General features: G+C 51.7%; 1 protein-coding gene across 2 annotated transcripts in view; it reads left to right on the top strand.

The window, feature by feature from the left end:
- The window catches only part of WDR54 (WD repeat domain 54), a 135,698-nt gene that overhangs the window by 17,809 nt on the left and 99,504 nt on the right, over positions 1-18,385 (top strand). For both annotated transcript variants that reach the window (XM_086964381.1, XM_086964382.1), the window contains exon 2: positions 9,021-9,257. In XM_086964381.1, the coding sequence (XP_086820507.1) occupies positions 9,033-9,257 (225 nt within the window). In that variant the 5' untranslated portion in view covers positions 9,021-9,032. The remainder of the gene's footprint in view (positions 1-9,020; positions 9,258-18,385) is intronic.

The raw sequence follows: 18,385 nt of genomic DNA, 5'->3' as shown, positions 1-18,385 counted from the left end.
GTGGTTTGTGGCTGTGGTCTTTGTGGCTGTGGTCTTTGTGGCTGTGGTCTTTTTGGCTGTGGTCTTTTTGGCTGTGGTCTTTGTGGCTGTGGTCTTTGTGGCTGTGGTCTTTGTGGCTGTGATCTTTGAGGCTGTGTGGCTGTGATCTTTGCGGCTGTGTGGATGTGGTCTTTGTGGATGTGGTCTTTGTGGCTGTGATCTTTGAGGCTGTGTGGCTGTGATCTTTGCGGCTGTGTGGATGTGGTCTTTGTGGATGTGGTCTTTGTGGCTGTGGTCTTTGTGGCTGTGGTCTTTGTGGCTGTGGTCTTTGTGGCTGTGGTCTTTGTGGCTGTGGTCTTTGTGGCTGTGGTCTTTGTGGCTGTGGTCTTTGTGGCTGTGATCTGTGTGGCAGTGGTGTTTGTGGCAGTGGTGTTTGTGGCAGTGGTGTTTGTGGCAGTGGTGTTTGTGGCAGTGGTGTTTGTGGCTGTGGTGTTTGTGGCTGTGGTGTTTGTGGCGGTGGTGTTTGTGGCTGTGGTGTTTGTGGCTGTGGTGTTTGTGGCTGTGGTGTTTGTGGCTGTGGTGTTTGTGGCTGTGGTGTTTGTGGCTGTGGTCTTTGAGGCTGTGGTCTTTGAGGCTGTGATCTTTGAGGCTGTGATCTTTGAGGCTGTGATCTTTGAGGCTATGTGGCTGTGATCTTTGCGGATGTGGTCTTTGTGGCTGTGGTCTTTGTGGCTGTGGTCTTTGTGGCTGTGGTCTTTGTGGCTGTGGTCTTTGTGGCTGTGGTCTTTGTGGCTGTGTGGCTGTGATTTTTGCAGCTGTGTGGCTGTGATCTTTCGGCTGTGATCTTTGTGGCTGTGATCTTTGTGGCTGTGGTCTTTGTGGCTGTGGTCTTTGTGGTTGTGGACTTTGTGGCTGTGGACTTTGTGGCTGTGGACTTTGTGGCTGTGGTCTTTGTGGCTGTGGTCTTTGTGGCTGTGGTCTTTGTGGCTGTGGTCTTTGTGGCTGTGGTCTTTGTGGCTGTGGTCTTTGTGGCTGTGGTCTTTGTGGCTGTGGTCTTTGTGGCTGTGGTCTTTGAGACTGTGTGGCTGTGATCTTTGCGGCTTTGTGGCTGTGGTCTTCGTGGCTGTGGTCTTCGTGGCTGTGGTCTTCGTGGCTGTGGTCTTTGCGGCTGTGTGGCTGTGATCTGTGTGGCTGTGATCTGTGTGGCAGTGGTGTTTGTGGCAGTGGTGTTTGTGGCAGTGGTGTTTGTGGCAGTGGTCTTTGTGGCTGTGGTCTTTGTGGCTGTGGTCTTTGTGGCTGTGGTCTTTGTGGCTGTGGTCTTTGTGGCTGTGGTCTTTGTGGCTGTGGTCTTTGTGGCTGTGGTCTTTGTGGTTGTGGTCTTTGTGGTTGTGGTCTTTGTGGCTGTGGTCTTTGTGGCTGTGGTCTTTGTGGCTGTGGTCTTTGTGGCTGTGGTCTTTGTGGCTGTGATCTTTGAGGCTGTGATCTTTGAGACTATGTGGCTGTGATCTTTGCGGCTGTGTGGCTGTGGTCTTTGTGGCTGTGGTCTTTGTGGCTGTGGTCTTTGTGGCTGTGGTCTTTGTGGCTGTGGTGTTTGTGGCTGTGGTCTTTGGGGCTGTGGTCTTTGTGGCTGTGGTCTTTGTGGCTGTGGTCTTTGTGGCTGTGGTCTTTGTGGCAGTGGTCTTTGTGGCTGTGGTCTTTGTGGCTGTGGTCTTTGTGGTTGTGGTCTTTGTGGTTGTGGTCTTTTTGGTTGTGGTCTTTGTGGCTGTGGTCTTTGTGGCTGTGGTCTTTGTGGCTGTGGTCTTTGTGGCTGTGGTCTTTGTGGCTGTGGTCTTTGTGGCTGTGGTCTTTGTGGCTGTGGTCTTTGTGGCTGTGGTCTTTGTGGCTGTGATCTTTGAGGCTGTGATCTTTGAGGCTATGTGGCTGTGATCTTTGCGGCTGTGTGGCTGTGGTCTTTGTGGCTGTGGTCTTTGTGGCTGTGGTCTTTGTGGCTGTGGTCTTTGTGGCTGTGGTCTTTGTGGCTGTGGTCTTCGTGGCTGTGGTCTTTGCAGCTGTGTGGCTGTGATCTGCGTGGCAGTGGTCTTTGTGGCTGTGGTCTTTGTGGCTGTGGTCTTTGTGGCTGTGGTCTTTGTGGCTGTGGTCTTTGTGGCTGTGGTCTTTGTGGCTGTGGTCTTTGTGGCTGTGGTCTTCGTGGCTGTGGTCTTTGCAGCTGTGTGGCTGTGATCTGCGTGGCAGTGGTCTTTGTGGCTGTGGTCTTTGTGGCTGTGGTCTTTGTGGCTGTGGTCTTTTTGGCTGTGGTCTTTTTGGCTGTGGTCTTTGTGGCTGTGGTCTTTGTGGCTGTGGTCTTTGTGGCTGTGGTCTTTGTGGCTGTGGTCTTTGTGGCTGTGGTCTTTGTGGATGTGGTCTTTGTGGATGTGGTCTTCGTGGTAGTGGTCTTCGTGGCTGTGGTCTTTGCGGCTGTGTGGCTGTGATCTGTGTGGCAGTGGTGTTTGTGGCAGTGGTGTTTGTGGCAGTGGTGTTTGTGGCAGTGGTGTTTGTGGCTGTGGTGTTTGTGGCTGTGGTGTTTGTGGCTGTGGTCTTTGTGGCTGTGGTCTTTGTGGCTGTGGTCTTTGTGGCTGTGGTCTTTGAGGCTGTGATCTTTGAGGCTGTGATCTTTGAGGCCGTGATCTTTGAGGCTATGTGGCTGTGATCTTTGCGGCTGTGTGGATGTGGTCTTTGTGGATGTGGTCTTTGTGGATGTGGTCTTTGTGGCTGTGGTCTTTGTGGCTGTGGTCTTTGTGGCTGTGGTCTTTGTGGCTGTGGTCTTTGTGGCTGTGGTCTTTGTGGCAGTGGTGTTTGTGGCAGTGGTCTTTGTGGCTTTGGTCTTTGTGGCTGTGGTCTTTGTGGCTGTGGTCCTTGCGGCTGTGGTCTTTGCGGCTGTGGTCTTTGCGGCTGTGTGGCTGTGATTTTTGCAGCTGTGTGGCTGTGATCTTTCGGCTGTGATCTTTGTGGCTGTGATATTTGTGGCTGTGGACTTTGTGGCTGTGGACTTTGTGGCTGTGGACTTTGTGGCTGTGGTCTTTTTGGCTGTGGTCTTTGTGGCTGTGGTCTTTGTGGCTGTGGTCTTTGTGGCTGTGGTCTTTGTGGCTGTGGTCTTTGTGGCTGTGGTCTTTGTGGCTGTGGTCTTTGCGGCTGTGTGGCTGTGATTTTTGCAGCTGTGTGGCTGTGATCTTTCGGCTGTGATCTTTGTGGCTGTGATATTTGTGGCTGTGGTCTTTGTGGCTGTGGTCTTTGTGGCTGTGGTCTTTGTGGCTGTGGTCTTTGTGGCTGTGGTCTTTGTGGCTGTGGTCTTTGTGGCTGTGGTCTTTGTGGCTGTGGTCTTTGTGGCTGTGATCTTTGAGGCTGTGTGGCTGTGATCTTTGCGGCTGTGTGGATGTGGTCTTTGTGGATGTGGTCTTTGTGGATGTGGTCTTTGTGGATGTGGTCTTTGTGGCTGTGGTCTTTGTGGCTGTGGTCTTTGTGGCTGTGGTCTTTGTGGCTGTGGTCTTTGTGGCTGTGATCTTTGAGGCTGTGATCTTTGCGGCTGTGTGGATGTGGTGTTTGTGGATGTGGTGTTTGTGGATGTGGTGTTTGTGGCTGTGGTTTGTGGCTGTGGTTTGTGGCTGTGGTCTTTGTGGCTGTGGTCTTTGTGGCTGTGGTCTTTGTGGCTGTGGTCTTTTTGGCTGTGGTCTTTTTGGCTGTGGTCTTTTTGGCTGTGGTCTTTGTGGCTGTGGTCTTTGTGGCTGTGGTCTTTGTGGCTGTGATCTTTGAGGCTGTGTGGCTGTGATCTTTGCGGCTGTGTGGATGTGGTCTTTGTGGATGTGGTCTTTGTGGCTGTGATCTTTGAGGCTGTGTGGCTGTGATCTTTGCGGCTGTGTGGATGTGGTCTTTGTGGATGTGGTCTTTGTGGCTGTGGTCTTTGTGGCTGTGGTCTTTGTGGCTGTGGTCTTTGTGGCTGTGGTCTTTGTGGCTGTGGTCTTTGTGGCTGTGGTCTTTGTGGCTGTGGTCTTTGTGGCTGTGGTCTTTGTGGCTGTGGTCTTTGTGGCTGTGGTCTTTGTGGCTGTGGTCTTTGTGGCTGTGGTCTTTGTGGCTGTGGTCTTCGTGGCTGTGATCTTTGAGGCTGTGATCTTTGCGGCTGTGTGGATGTGGTGTTTGTGGATGTGGTGTTTGTGGCTGTGGTGTTTGTGGCTGTGGTCTTTGTGGCTGTGTGGCTGTGATCTGTGTGGCAGTGGTGTTTGTGGCAGTGGTGTTTGTGGCAGTGGTGTTTGTGGCAGTGGTGTTTGTGGCAGTGGTGTTTGTGGCAGTGGTGTTTGTGGCAGTGGTGTTTGTGGCAGTGGTGTTTGTGGCAGTGGTGTTTGTGGCAGTGGTGTTTGTGGCAGTGGTGTTTGTGGCAGTGGTGTTAGTGGCTGTGGTGTTTGTGGCGGTGGTGTTTGTGGCTGTGGTGTTTGTGGCTGTGGTGTTTGTGGCTGTGGTTTTTGTGGCTGTGGTGTTTGTGGCTGTGGTGTTTGTGGCTGTGGTGTTTGTGGCTGTGGTCTTTGAGGCTGTGATCTTTGAGGCTGTGATCTTTGAGGCTGTGATCTTTGAGGCTGTGATCTTTGAGGCTATGTGGCTGTGATCTTTGCGGATGTGGTCTTTGTGGCTGTGGTCTTTGTGGCTGTGGTCTTTGTGGCTGTGGTCTTTGTGGCTGTGGTCTTTGTGGCTGTGGTCTTTGTGGCTGTGTGGCTGTGATTTTTGCAGCTGTGTGGCTGTGATCTTTCGGCTGTGATCTTTGTGGCTGTGATCTTTGTGGCTGTGGTCTTTGTGGCTGTGGTCTTTGTGGCTGTGGACTTTGTGGCTGTGGACTTTGTGGCTGTGGACTTTGTGGCTGTGGTCTTTTTGGCTGTGGTCTTTTTGGCTGTGGTCTTTTTGGCTGTGGTCTTTGTGGCTGTGGTCTTTGTGGCTGTGGTCTTTGTGGCTGTGGTCTTTGTGGCTGTGGTCTTTGTGGCTGTGGTCTTTGTGGCTGTGGTCTTTGTGGCTGTGGTCTTTGTGGCTGTGGTCTTTGAGACTGTGTGGCTGTGATCTTTGCGGCTGTGTGGCTGTGGTCTTCGTGGCTGTGGTCTTCGTGGCTGTGGTCTTCGTGGCTGTGGTCTTTGCGGCTGTGTGGCTGTGATCTGTGTGGCAGTGGTGTTTGTGGCAGTGGTGTTTGTGGCAGTGGTGTTTGTGGCAGTGGTGTTTGTGGCAGTGGTGTTTGTGGCAGTGGTCTTTGTGGCTGTGGTCTTTGTGGCTGTGGTCTTTGTGGCTGTGGTCTTTGTGGCTGTGGTCTTTGTGGCTGTGGTCTTTGTGGCTGTGGTCTTTGTGGCTGTGGTCTTTGTGGCTGTGGTCTTTGTGGCTGTGGTCTTTGTGGCTGTGATCTTTGAGGCTGTGATCTTTGAGACTATGTGGCTGTGATCTTTGCGGCTGTGTGGCTGTGGTCTTTGTGGCTGTGGTCTTTGTGGCTGTGGTCTTTGTGGCTGTGGTCTTTGTGGCTGTGGTCTTTGTGGCTGTGGTCTTTGTGGCTGTGGTCTTTGTGGCTGTGGTCTTTGTGGCTGTGGTCTTCGTGGCTGTGTGGCTGTGATCTGCGTGGCAGTGGTCTTTGTGGCTGTGGTCTTTGTGGCTGTGGTCTTTGTGGCTGTGGTCTTTGTGGCTGTGGTCTTTGTGGCTGTGGTCTTTGTGGCTGTGGTCTTTGTGGCTGTGGTCTTTGTGGCTGTGGTCTTTGTGGCTGTGGTCTTTGTGGCTGTGGTCTTCGTGGCTGTGGTCTTTGCAGCTGTGTGGCTGTGATCTGCGTGGCAGTGGTCTTTGTGGCTGTGGTCTTTGTGGCTGTGGTCTTTGTGGCTGTGGTCTTTGTGGCTGTGGTCTTTGTGGCTGTGGTCTTTGTGGCTGTGGTCTTTGTGGCTGTGGTCTTTTTGGCTGTGGTCTTTTTGGCTGTGGTCTTTTTGGCTGTGGTCTTTGTGGCTGTGGTCTTTGTGGCTGTGGTCTTTGTGGCTGTGGTCTTTGTGGCTGTGGTCTTTGTGGCTGTGATCTTTGAGGCTGTGATCTTTGAGGCTGTGTGGCTGTGATCTTTGCGGCTGTGTGGATGTGGTCTTTGTGGATGTGGTCTTCGTGGTAGTGGTCTTCGTGGCTGTGGTCTTTGTGGCTTTGGTCTTTGTGGCTGTGGTCTTTGTGGCTGTGGTCTTTGCTGCTGTGTGGCTGTGATCTGTGTGGCTGTGATCTGTGTGGCAGTGGTGTTTGTGGCAGTGGTGTTTGTGGCTGTGGTGTTTGTGGCTGTGGTGTTTGTGGCTGTGGTCTTTGTGGCTGTGGTGTTTGTGGCTGTGGTGTTTGTGGCTGTGGTCTTTGTGGCTGTGGTCTTTGAGGCTGTTATCTTTGAGGCTGTGATCTTTGAGGCTGTGATCTTTGAGGCCGTGATCTTTGAGGCTATGTGGCTGTGATCTTTGCGGCTGTGTGGATGTGGTCTTTGTGGATGTGGTCTTTGTGGCTGTGGTCTTTGTGGCTGTGGTCTTTGTGGCAGTGGTGTTTGTGGCAGTGGTCTTTGTGGCTTTGGTCTTTGTGGCTGTGGTGTTTGTGGCTGTGGTGTTTGTGGCTGTGGTGTTTGTGGCTGTGGTGTTTGTGGCTGTGGTGTTTGTGGCTGTGGTGTTTGTGGCTGTGGTGTTTGTGGCTGTGGTGTTTGTGGCTGTGGTGTTTGTGGCTGTGGTGTTTGTGGCTGTGGTCTTTGTGGCTGTGATCTTTGAGGCTGTGTGGCTGTGATCTTTGCGGCTGTGTGGATGTGGTCTTTGTGGCTGTGGTCTTTGTGGCTGTGGTCTTTGTGGCTGTGGTCTTTGTGGCTGTGGTCTTTGTGGCTGTGGTCTTTGTGGCTGTGGTCTTTGTGGCTGTGATCTTTGAGGCTGTGATCTTTGAGGCTATGTGGCTGTGATCTTTGCGGCTGTGTGGATGTGGTCTTTGTGGCTGTGGTCTTTGTGGCTGTGGTCTTTGTGGCTGTGGTCTTTGTGGCTGTGGTCTTTGTGGCTGTGGTCTTTGTGGCTGTGGTCTTTGTGGCTGTGGTCTTTGTGGCTATGGTCTTTGTGGCTGTGGTCTTTGTGGCTGTGGTCTTTGTGGCTGTGGTCTTTGTGGCTGTGGTCTTTGTGGCTGTGGTCTTTGTGGCTGTGGTCTTTGTGGCTGTGGTCTTTGTGGCTGTGGTCTTTGTGGCTGTGGTCTTTGTGGCTGTGGTCTTTGTGGCTGTGGTCTTTGTGGCTGTGGTCTTTGTGGCTGTGGTCTTTGTGGCTGTGGTCTTCGTGGCTGTAGTCTTTGAGGCTGTGTGGTTGTGATCTTTGCAGCTGTGGTCTTTGTGGCTGTGGTGTTTTTGGCTGTGATCTTTGTGGCTGTGATGTTTGAGGCAGTGTGGCTGTGATCTTTGCAGCTGTGTGGCTGTGATCTTTGTGTTGTGGCTGTGATCTTTGTGTTGTGGCTGTGATCTTTGTGGCTGTGATCTTTGTGGCTGTGATCTTTGCGGCTGTGATCTTTGCGGCTGTGATCTTTGCGGCTGTGATCTTTGCGGCTGTGATCTTTGCGGCTGTGATCTTTGCGGCTGTGATCTTTGTGGCTGTGATCTTTGCGGCTGTGTAGCTGTGATCTTTGCAGCTGTGTGGCTGTGATCTCTGCAGCTGTGTGGCTGTGATCTTTGCAGCTGCGTGGCTGTGATCTTTGCAGCTGCGTGGCTGTGATCTTTGCAGCTGCGTGGCTGTGATCTTTGCAGCTGCGTGGCTGTGATCTTTGCAGCTGTGTGGCTGTGATCTTTGCAGCTGTGTGGCTGTGATCTTTGCAGCTGTGTGGCTGTGATCTTTGCAGCTGTGTGGCTGTGATCTTTGCAGCTGTGTGGCTGTGATCTTTGCAGCTGTGTGGCTGTGATCTTTGCAGCTGTGTGGCTGTGATCTTTGCAGCTGTGTGGCTGTGATCTTTGCAGCTGTGTGGCTGTGATCTTTGCAGCTGTGTGGCTGTGATCTTTGCAGCTGTGTGGCTGTGATCTTTGCAGCTGTGTGGCTGTGATCTTTGTGGCTGTGGTTTTTGTGACTGTGATCTTTGTGGCTGTGAGCTTTGCGGCTGTGTGGCTGTGATCTTTGTGGCTGTGATATTTGTGGCTGTGATATTTGTGGCTGTGATATTTGTGGCTGTGATATTTGTGGCTGTGATATTTGTGGATGTGATCTTTGTGGCTGTGATCTTCGTGGCTGTGATCTTCGTGGCTGTGATCTTCGTGGCTGTGATCTTTGAGGCTGTGATCTTTGAGGCTGTGATCTTTGAGGCTGTGATCTTTGTGGCTGTGATCTTTGCGGCTGTGATCTTTGCGGCTGTGATCTTTGCGGCTGTGATCTTTGCGGCTGTGATCTTTGCGGCTGTGTAGCTGTGATCTTTGCAGCTGTGTGGCTGTGATCTTTGCAGCTGTGTGGCTGTGATCTTTGCAGCTGCGTGGCTGTGATCTTTGCAGCTGTGTGGCTGTGATCTTTGCAGCTGTGTGGCTGTGATCTTTGCAGCTGTGTGGCTGTGATCTTTGCAGCTGTGTGGCTGTGATCTTTGCAGCTGTGTGGCTGTGATATTTGCAGCTGTGTGGCTGTGATCTTTGCAGCTGTGTGGCTGTGATCCTTGCGGCTGTGTCTGTGATCTTTGCGGCTGTGTGGCTGTGATCTTTGTGGCTGTGGTCTTTGTGGCTGTGGTCTTTGTAGCTGTGGCTGTGACCTTTGTGGTTGTGATCTTTGTAGCTGTGATCTTTGTAGCTGTGATCTTTGTGGCTGTGATCTTTGTGGCTGTGATCTTTGTGGCTGTGATCTTTGTGACTGTGATCTTTGGGGATGTGTCTGTGATCTTTGCGGCTGTGTCTGTGATCTTTGCGGCTGTGTCTGTAATCTTTGCGGCTGTGATCTTTGTGGCAGTGGTCTTCGTGGCTGTGGCCTTTGAGATTGTGAGACTCTTTTGTGGGGGGGTGGGGTGCCCAGGCGCCTGGGGCTCTTGGTAGAAGTGAATGGCTTGTTTGTTTCTTGCAGTTTGATCCCAAGATGTACCGCAAGGACAAGAGTATCCAGATCAAGAGCAGCGCCTCTGCGCTGTACAACAACCTGAGCGTGCTGCCCATCCTGGACAAGAACCTGACCTACTTCAGCGTGGTCCACGGGAACACCGTGAACATGGTGAGCGCCTCCGGGGACGGCCTCAACCTTTCTCACCGCCAGCTGCAGTCCAAGGAGGGCAGCGTGGCGGTCAGCGCCTCCATGATCACCCAGGTGAGGCTTCGGCTAGGGGTGGTGGGGCGGGGGGCTTGGGGAGGCTCGGCCAGGGAACCCTGGCGAGGGTGTGCCAGGTACTACCATGGCCAGGGAGCCAGGACGACTGTTTGCCAGGTACTGCCATGGCGAGGGTGTGCCAGGTACTGCTCCGTCCAGGGAGCCTTGGCGAGGGTGTGCCAGGTACTGCCATGGCCAGGGACCTCTGACGGTTTGCCAGGTACTTCCATGGCCGGGAGCCCTGACTAGGGTTTGCCAAGTACTGCCTTAGCCAGGGAGTCCTGGTGAGGGTGTGTCGGGTACTGCCAAGGCCAGAGATCTCTGATGAGGGTGCGCCAGGTACTGCCAGGTGCAGAGTGGAAGAATAACTCTAGGGGCCTGTGTGAGAAGTTGGCCTGATATGTAGTGTTTCCAATTCTGGAACCACTTGGTATCAGTCCAAACAAACCCCAAAGATGTCAGGTTGTAAGTCAACCTTGTTAGACAAGCTATCCTAGTGGTAGCATGGACTAAGCAGCCTTAAAGGCTTAACTTAAGAGGTCGTGTTAAGCGAGCTGTTTTACCACATACAATACTGTAATCAAATGAAAGGACACCACACAAGTATATATTATAAAAATATATGTATTTATTTCTAAATTACTCCCCAGTACTCTTTATGAGGAAAGGGGCACAAGCGTTAAATCAAAAGCACAGTAAAACATATAAAGTTGCACAATTATGGATGAGGGCGGGTGGCCACTCAGACCATATACTAAAAAAAGTGGTATAAGTAACACTTCTCGAACAGTGGTTAGGCCTAGGGCCTAGAGATTCGCTGGGAGCAGTCAGGACTAGCAATGCTGAAGTCGGAAGTAGCCCACAGGAGACGGGTGCAGCACGGAAAGTGCGGCTCGCACCAATGCAATGTCAATGGTGCGTAAAAGTTGGATAAAGTGAATTAAAAGATACTTCCGCTGAACCTAGAGGAACAAAACTTTAGACACAGACCCTAGAGGTGTGTACCAGTGTATGTACACCGGCGTTGCAATGTTACCTCACCCACAGGCCGTGGGTGCACAGGGTCGAAGTGGCGTCGGGTTTTGACATGCAGGCTCTTGGTGCTTGAAGCTGTTGCAGCTGCAGGCGATGTGAAGCAGAAGTGTCCGGTGCGATCCAAGGGTGGATCGAAGTAGTAAAGTACCTGAAAGCAGAGGGGACAGAGTCTGGGTCACTCAGCAGTGACCAGGGTGGAACCAGGACGGAACCAGGCAATGTCGGGCGCAATCAGGTGGTTGTCGATAGGCTTCTCTCCGCTGTCACGTGGGCTCTGGGGCATCTGCGACGTCCAGGAGCAGGTCACGATCTGTCCCACGTAGGCTCTCGCCGTCAGCACCATCGGCTTCAAGATTGCAGCAAACAGCACTTGGCAAAAGCAATCCACGTGGAACCGGGAGATTGCTTATCACTCGAACCAGGAGGGTCAGAGTGGGGGCTCCTTTTCACAGGAGCTGGTGCAGATCTGGAGCAACCAGAAAAGCAAGTCGCATTTCAAGTTTCGTCGGCACAGGGGCCACAAGCCAGCTGGCAAGTGACCGGGCTAACGCGTCGAGCCAAAACAAGCAGAAGGGCCCCACGCAGTACTCGTCGAGTGTGGAGGGGTGAGCTTGGGTGCAAGTGTAGCTCGGGGTGGGGGCTTCTCAAACCCCGGTGCACAGCTTCGAGGATCACTCGTGGGCTGCACGGTCAGCGTCTCGTGGCCTTTTCAAGATGGCGTGCCCCACGCTTCCGGTCGCCTCCACTGGTCTCAGCTCTGCAGGGACTGTGGCTCGGGCAGGGAGAAGGCAGGCAAGCTTGATCTCGTCTATCTCTGTCGCTCGAGTTCCGGCGGGAACTGCAACAAAGCAAGGGTCGAGGGCTGGATGTTGCCTGTTTGCACAGGGTGGTCACTCCTTGACCACAAGGGAGATTCTTCAGTCTTCTGCGTTGAGTAGAAAGTCGAAGGGTCCAGAATTCGTTTCTTATGTTTCTTCAGGATGATCTGAGTTGCATTGGCACTGCTCCCACTCTTATTCGAATCTGGTGGGCTGGACATCCTGCTAGGTCCCCTCCTATGGGTGGGACCCAGGAAGGGGGTGGTTACACCCCTTTCCTTTGATCCAGGCCGCGCTGGGACAGGGGCTGGGAGGCCCCAGAACCGGTTTGGCCGGATTATGCAAGGGGCAGCCTTGTGCTCCCCAGGCAGTGTCTGGTTTCTTTGAAACCTCCCTACTACAATCCACTATCTCCTGTCTGGGGGGGTTTGACACCGCCCTGCGACAGGAAACCCTTTGTCCAGGCGGCCATATGCTGAGTTTCGGTCAGCAGCAGGAGGCCAGACCCGTGTCTGTGGCAGGGGCATCCATTTTGTGGATCTGAGGCTCATTTTAAATCAACCGCGTTTCAGTAAAGTAACATGTCTTATCCCTCTAGAAGGGTGGAATGCTACCCCCGTCGCCAGAACTGGCGAGGGGGTAGTATTCCAATTCGTATGACACCTTACACGACATGTTTTGATAAAGCCAAACCAAAGTTGCTATATAACCGCGAGGATTATAAGGCGCTTAAGAGTATATGGTATGGCATTATCCCGGATCAGCTTAGGGAGTTGTTCCCGACAGCTGCAGACAGGCTCAGCTCATGCCAGAGCTCCATCTCACATGAAACCACGCACTCTGCCTCCAGGATTGATGAGGCCTTCCATAGGAGTGGCTTACAGGCTATATATGTGTCCAGATATAGGTTTAGATATAGGCATACTATATCTAAGCAAGGGGTGATTACACCACCTTGCCCCAGCTGAGTGATCAGCCAGTTGTGTCAATTTAGATAGCCAGCCAGGGGTGGCAAAAGATATGCTGCAGCCCCTGGTAGGCCTTGGATGCATCTATGCCCTGGGCACCTATAGTGCTCTGTACAGGGGCTGATAAGGTGACCCAAGCCAATCTAGTTATGCACCTAGGGTACATGGAATCCATTTTACAGAGAGAGCAGATAGCCTGGGGCCCTGATTAGCAGGGAACCAGGCCAACTAAGTCGAAAACCAGCTAAACACAAGGCAAAAAATCTGGGGTAACCATAGTCAGGTAGCCACCTTCCTACATAACCCCCCCCCCCAAACGAAAGGAGATAAGGCTATCCTTGGCCAGGTAAGCCTTTATTGCCTGAGTGGCCATATAAAGAAGTACCTGCACTAGCATGGGTACCCCCTGTCTCATGGTCCACTAAGCAGTCCCTCACCCTAGGGGTATTAGAGGGTCTCCACCATAGGGAATCACTACCTTGGGTGTGTTTATGCAAAGTTAACGGCTGGTTTGGATATGGAGTATTGAAGTGAGACTCCACTAATTTTGGGCTCAACTTCCTCCAATTATCTTCCACCATGTGGGACTTTCTTTCTTCAACTGAGTGGCACTGAGCTCTCAGGGTCAACCTCTGGCTACCTAAAGCTGGAGGCTGGGTCCCTCTGTTTGGCTTGCTGGAGGGACAGTTCAGGTTTGGGCCCTTTGGGTCCCAGGTTTGGCTGTGCCCAACAGAATCCATCTGTGGGAGGTCCCTAACTGTTTTTAAGGGGGCTCCCTCAGGAGTTTTTAAAGTTTTCACCTTACTAGGCCTACTAGTTTTGGTGCCCCTAATCTGTTGATGGGGGTGCTTTATTTGACAGGGGGCCCTCTGGGTCTCATTGTCCTTCTTGTCCTCTGCAGCCCTGGGCTGACTGAGGCAAGGTAGAGAGGGGCAGGTTACCTGCTCCAGACTGGGTCCCACCTGAGAAGGGTCCACTGCCATCAGAGGCTCTGTCAGGCCAGGCCTAACAACCTCTGGGGCAGTTCCTTCATCAGGGGTAAGATCAGTTCCCTGAGGAGGCTGATCCTGTCCTAATGTCTGGTGAGGGGGAGATTTCTCTTCCTCCTCCATGCTCTCAGTTTGGGTGGAGTGATCCATCATTTCAGGCTTCACCACACACATATCTGTTTGAGTTTGGGCTGTGGCCATCACAGCCCCACCAACCTTTTCAGGAGGAGACTCCGTTTGGGTTTCTGCTGTTATCCTAACAGCTTTGCTACTCTGTTTTGGAAGAGCTTCTGGTAAAGATGGGGCAGAGAGTTGCTCAGCCCTACCAACCTTTTCAGGAAGGACATCTTGAATTGGGGCTATAGCCAGTACAGCCCCACTAACCTTTCCATTGGAATTTACCATTCTAGAATGGATTTCTTGTTCAACCCCAGCCCAGGCTGAGATTTCCAAATCATTACCCAGTAGACAGTCTACAGGCAAGTTTGGTGACACTGCCACTCTCTTTGGGCCAGTGACACCTCCCCAGCTGAGACTTACTACTGCCATGGGATGATTTGTTTGGATACCATCAATGTTTGTTACCTGGTATGTGGCACCTGGTAAAAGTTGCTTAGAGGGGACTATACAGTCAGCCACCATGGTGATGCTAGCCCCTGTGTCTCTAAAAGCTTCAACTTTCAAACCATTGATGATGGGTTCTTGTCTATATCTGCTCAAGGTATTTGGGCAAACAGAGAAGTTGGCAAACGCCATGCCAGTCTCATACACAAGATCATTTGGGGATGGGGACCTGGATAGGCCAGGGTCCCCTTGGGCTCCAAAAGTAAACCCACCCAGATTCCTGGGTGTGTTCCCACTTCCTGGGGGATTACTGCTGACAGTAACAGGAGGTGTTGGAGCTGGCTTTGGAGGTATGTTTTCTTTATTGCCATTCTTGGGACAACAGCTGTCTGTTTTGTAATGCCCAACCTGTTTACAGGCATGACAATAAGGCTTTTTCTCAGTTGATGAAGTGTCTTGGGACCCACCCCCCTTCTTGGAGTTTTGGGGCCCTGGGGAAGTGTTTTCTTTACTTTTATCCCCACCCTTATCTTGAGGCTTGGTAGACTCCTTCTTCTGGTTATTGTCCTGATTCTTAGGCCTAATCCTGGTTCTGACCCACTTATCTGCCCTCTTTCCCAATTCTTGGGGAGAGGTCAAATCTGAGTCCACCAGGTGCTGGTGTAAGAGCTGGTTCTGACAATTACTTAGGATCTGCTCCCTCATAATCAAATTATACAATCCTGTGAAGTCATGTACTTTGCTGCCATTTAGCCAACCCTCCAGAGCCTTAGTTGCACAATCAACAAAATCAGTCCAGTCCTGAGTCTGTGTCTTCTGGGTGTCTCTGAACTTTAACCTGTACTGTTCAGTGGTTAAGCCAAACCCATCTATTAGGACATTCTTCAGGACTTTGTAATTGCTGGCATCCTCATGTCTGACAGTGAGGAGCCTATCTCTCCCTTTCTCTGAAAAGGAGTACCATAAGATTGCTGCCCACTGTTCCTCAGGAACCTGCTGTACCATGCAGGCTCTCTCCAGAGCAGTCATCCATTTGTGGATGTCATCTCCTTCCTGATAGGGGGGCACAATCTTTGTCAGGTTTCTACTATCATAGGACCTGGGTTTCTCTTTAGGAACTTTGCTGCCACCAGTGGCATCTAAGCCACACAATTTTCTTTCTCTTGCTAAAGCAAGTTTAGCTTGAGCCAAGGCTACCTCTTACCTCTCTATCTGGAGTTGGACAGCCCTCATTCTGGCCCTATGCTCTTTCCTCTGGGAGGGAGTCATCCCTCTTTGAGATTCTCTTGAGGCACTAGAAAGATGAGAGTCCCTTGATTGAGATCTCACCCTCCTGTTACCTGGGAGAATTTGGTTATGAGATCTGGAGTGGTGCTGACCCTCTCCATTCTCATGTAGGTCCAGGTTGGCCTGGTTAAGCCTGGCAACCTATACCTGGTTTCCCCTCTGATCCTGATCTTCAGGCTCTTCTAAATCTGAGCCTTCCTCTTCCTCTTCCTCCTCCTCTTCTTCATCTTCTGGAAGATTCTCATTCTCAGGGGAGTGTATCCCTTCACTTGATTCTAAGGGAGCCTGACTCACCTTATCTAAGTCATCCTTTTCTAGGAGAGCTACTAGGGAAGGAATGGTAGGGCCTCTGCCCTTTTTTAGCCCCCTGGCTGTGCACAAGGCACTCAGGTCTTTGTGGCTAAGGTTGTCATATCTGGATGTTGTCCCTATAGGATCAACTATTACAGGAGCAGAGCCTGAGGCTCTACCTGTATCAGACATGACTGCTAGTGAGGTGTAAGTGATGCACTTACCTACACTATGTGTTTTCCTACTGTACCTTGCTAGTGAGTTGTAGTCAGGGTGTGCTAATCCCTTTAATCTACAACTACTAAGTTCAGTAGAACTTAATATGCTAAGCTTTTGATTTATATGTACCTAAGGTACTTGATGTGATCTTTCAATTTGATGTAAAGATTGCAATGGTAAAACAAACAGCAAGCTCAAATCCGCACCGCTGCACACCAATGTGAGAAGTTGGCCTGATATGTAGTGTTTCCAATTCTGGAACCACTTGGTATCAGTCCAAACAAACCCCAAAGATGTCAGGTTGTAAGTCAACCTTGTTAGACAAGCTATCCTAGTGGTAGCATGGACTAAGCAGCCTTAAAGGCTTAACTTAAGAGGTCGTGTTAAGCGAGCTGTTTTACCACATACAATACTGTAATCAAATGAAAGGACACCACACAAGTATATATTATAAAAATATATGTATTTATTTCTAAATTACTCCCCAGTACTCTTTATGAGGAAAGGGGCACAAGCGTTAAATCAAAAGCACAGTAAAACATATAAAGTTGCACAATTATGGATGAGGGCGGGTGGCCACTCAGACCATATACTAAAAAAAGTGGTATAAGTAACACTTCTCGAACAGTGGTTAGGCCTAGGGCCTAGAGATTCGCTGGGAGCAGTCAGGACTAGCAATGCTGAAGTCGGGAGTAGCCCACAGGAGACGGGTGCAGCACGGAAAGTGCGGCTCGCACCAATGCAATGTCAATGGTGCGTAAAAGTTGGATAAAGTGAATTAAAAGATACTTCCGCTGAACCTAGAGGAACAAAACTTTAGACACAGACCCTAGAGGTGTGTACCAGTGTATGTACACCGGCGTTGCAATGTTACCTCACCCACAGGCCGTGGGTGCACAGGGTCGAAGTGGCGTCGGGTTTTGACACGCAGGCTCTTGGTGCTTGAAGCTGTTGCAGCTGCAGGCGATGTGAAGCAGAAGTGTCCGGTGCGATCCAAGGGTGGATCGAAGTAGAAAAGTACCTGAAAGCAGAGGGGACAGAGTCTGGGTCACTCAGCAGTGACCAGGGTGGAACTAGGACGGAACCAGGCAATGTCGGGCGCAATCAGGTGGTTGTCGATAGGCTTCTCTCCGCTGTCACGTGGGCTCTGGGGCATCTGCGACGTCCAGGAGCAGGTCACGATCTGTCCCACGTAGGCTCTCGCCGTCAGCACCGTCGGCTTCAAGATTGCAGCAAACAGCACTTGGCAAAAGCAATCCACGCGGAACCGGGAGATTGCTTATCACTCGAACCAGGACGGTCAGAGTTGGGGCTCCTTTTCACAGGAGCTGGTGCAGATCTGGAGCAACCAGAAAAGCAAGTCGCATTTCAAGTTTCGTCGGCACAGGGGCCACAAGCCAGCTGGCAAGTGACCGGGCCAACGCGTCGAGCCAAAACAAGCAGAAGGGCCCCACGCAGCACTCGTCGAGTGTGGAGGGGTGAGCTTGGGTGCAAGTGTAGCTCGGGGTGGGGGCTTCTCAAACCCCGGTGCACAGCTTCGAGGATCACTCGTGGGCTGCACGGTCAGCGTCTCGTGGCCTTTTCAAGATGGCGTGCCCCACGCTTCCGGTCGCCTCCACTGGTCTCAGCTCTGCAGGGACTGTGGATCGGGCAGGGAGAAGGCAGGCAAGCTTGATCTCGTCTATCTCTGTCGCTCGAGTTCCGGCGGGAACTGCAACAAAGCAAGGGTCGAGGGCTGGATGTTGCCTGTTTGCACAGGGTGGTCACTCCTTGACCACAAGGGAGATTCTTCAGTCTTCTGCGTTGAGTAGAAAGTCGAAGGGTCCAGAATTCGTTTCTTATGTTTCTTCAGGATGATCTGAGTTGCATTGGCACTGCTCCCACTCTTATTCGAATCTGGTGGGCTGGACATCCTGCTAGGTCCCCTCCTATGGGTGGGACCCAGGAAGGGGGTGGTTACACCCCTTTCCTTTGATCCAGGCCGCGCTGGGACAGGGGCTGGGAGGCCCCAGAACCGGTTTGGCCGGATTATGCAAGGGGCAGCCTTGTGCTCCCCAGGCAGTGTCTGGTTTCTTTGAAACCTCCCTACTACAATCCACTATCTCCTGTCTGGGGGGGTTTGACACCGCCCTGCGACAGGAAACCCTTTGTCCAGGCCACCATATGCTGAGTTTCGGTCAGCAGCAGGAGGCCAGACCCGTGTCTGTGGCAGGGGCATCCATTTTGTGGATCTGAGGCTCATTTTAAATCAACCGCGTTTCAGTAAAGTAACATGTCTTATCCCTCTAGAAGGGTGGAATGCTACCCCCGTCGCCAGAACTGGCGAGGGGGTAGTATTCCAATTCGTATGACACCTTACACGACATGTTTTGATAAAGCCAAACCAAAGTTGCTATATAACCGCGAGGATTATAAGGCGCTTAAGAGTATATGGTATGGCATTATCCCGGATCAGCTTAGGGAGTTGTTCCCGACAGCTGCAGACAGGCTCAGCTCATGCCAGAGCTCCATCTCACATGAAACCACGCACTCTGCCTCCAGGATTGATGAGGCCTTCCATAGGAGTGGCTTACAGGCTATATATGTGTCCAGATATAGGTTTAGATATAGGCATACTATATCTAAGCAAGGGGTGATTACACCACCTTGCCCCAGCTGAGTGATCAGCCAGTTGTGTCAATTTAGATAGCCAGCCAGGGGTGGCAAAAGATATGCTGCAGCCCCTGGTAGGCCTTGGATGCACCTATGCCCTGGGCACCTATAGTGCTCTGTACAGGGGCTGATAAGGTGACCCAAGCCAATCTAGTTATGCACCTAGGGTACATGGAATCCATTTTACAGAGAGAGCAGATAGCCTGGGGCCCTGATTAGCAGGGAACCAGGCCAACTAAGTCGAAAACCAGCTAAACACAAGGCAAAAAATCTGGGGTAACCATAGTCAGGTAGCCACCTTCCTA

The sequence above is a fragment of the Lissotriton vulgaris genome, chromosome 3_2 (assembly GCF_964263255.1).
Source record: "Lissotriton vulgaris chromosome 3_2, aLisVul1.2, whole genome shotgun sequence".
NCBI classification, from domain to species: Eukaryota; Metazoa; Chordata; class Amphibia; order Caudata; family Salamandridae; genus Lissotriton; species Lissotriton vulgaris.
Note: the sequence above shows the minus strand (reverse complement) of the source record. Positions and strands in the feature narration are given on the sequence as shown.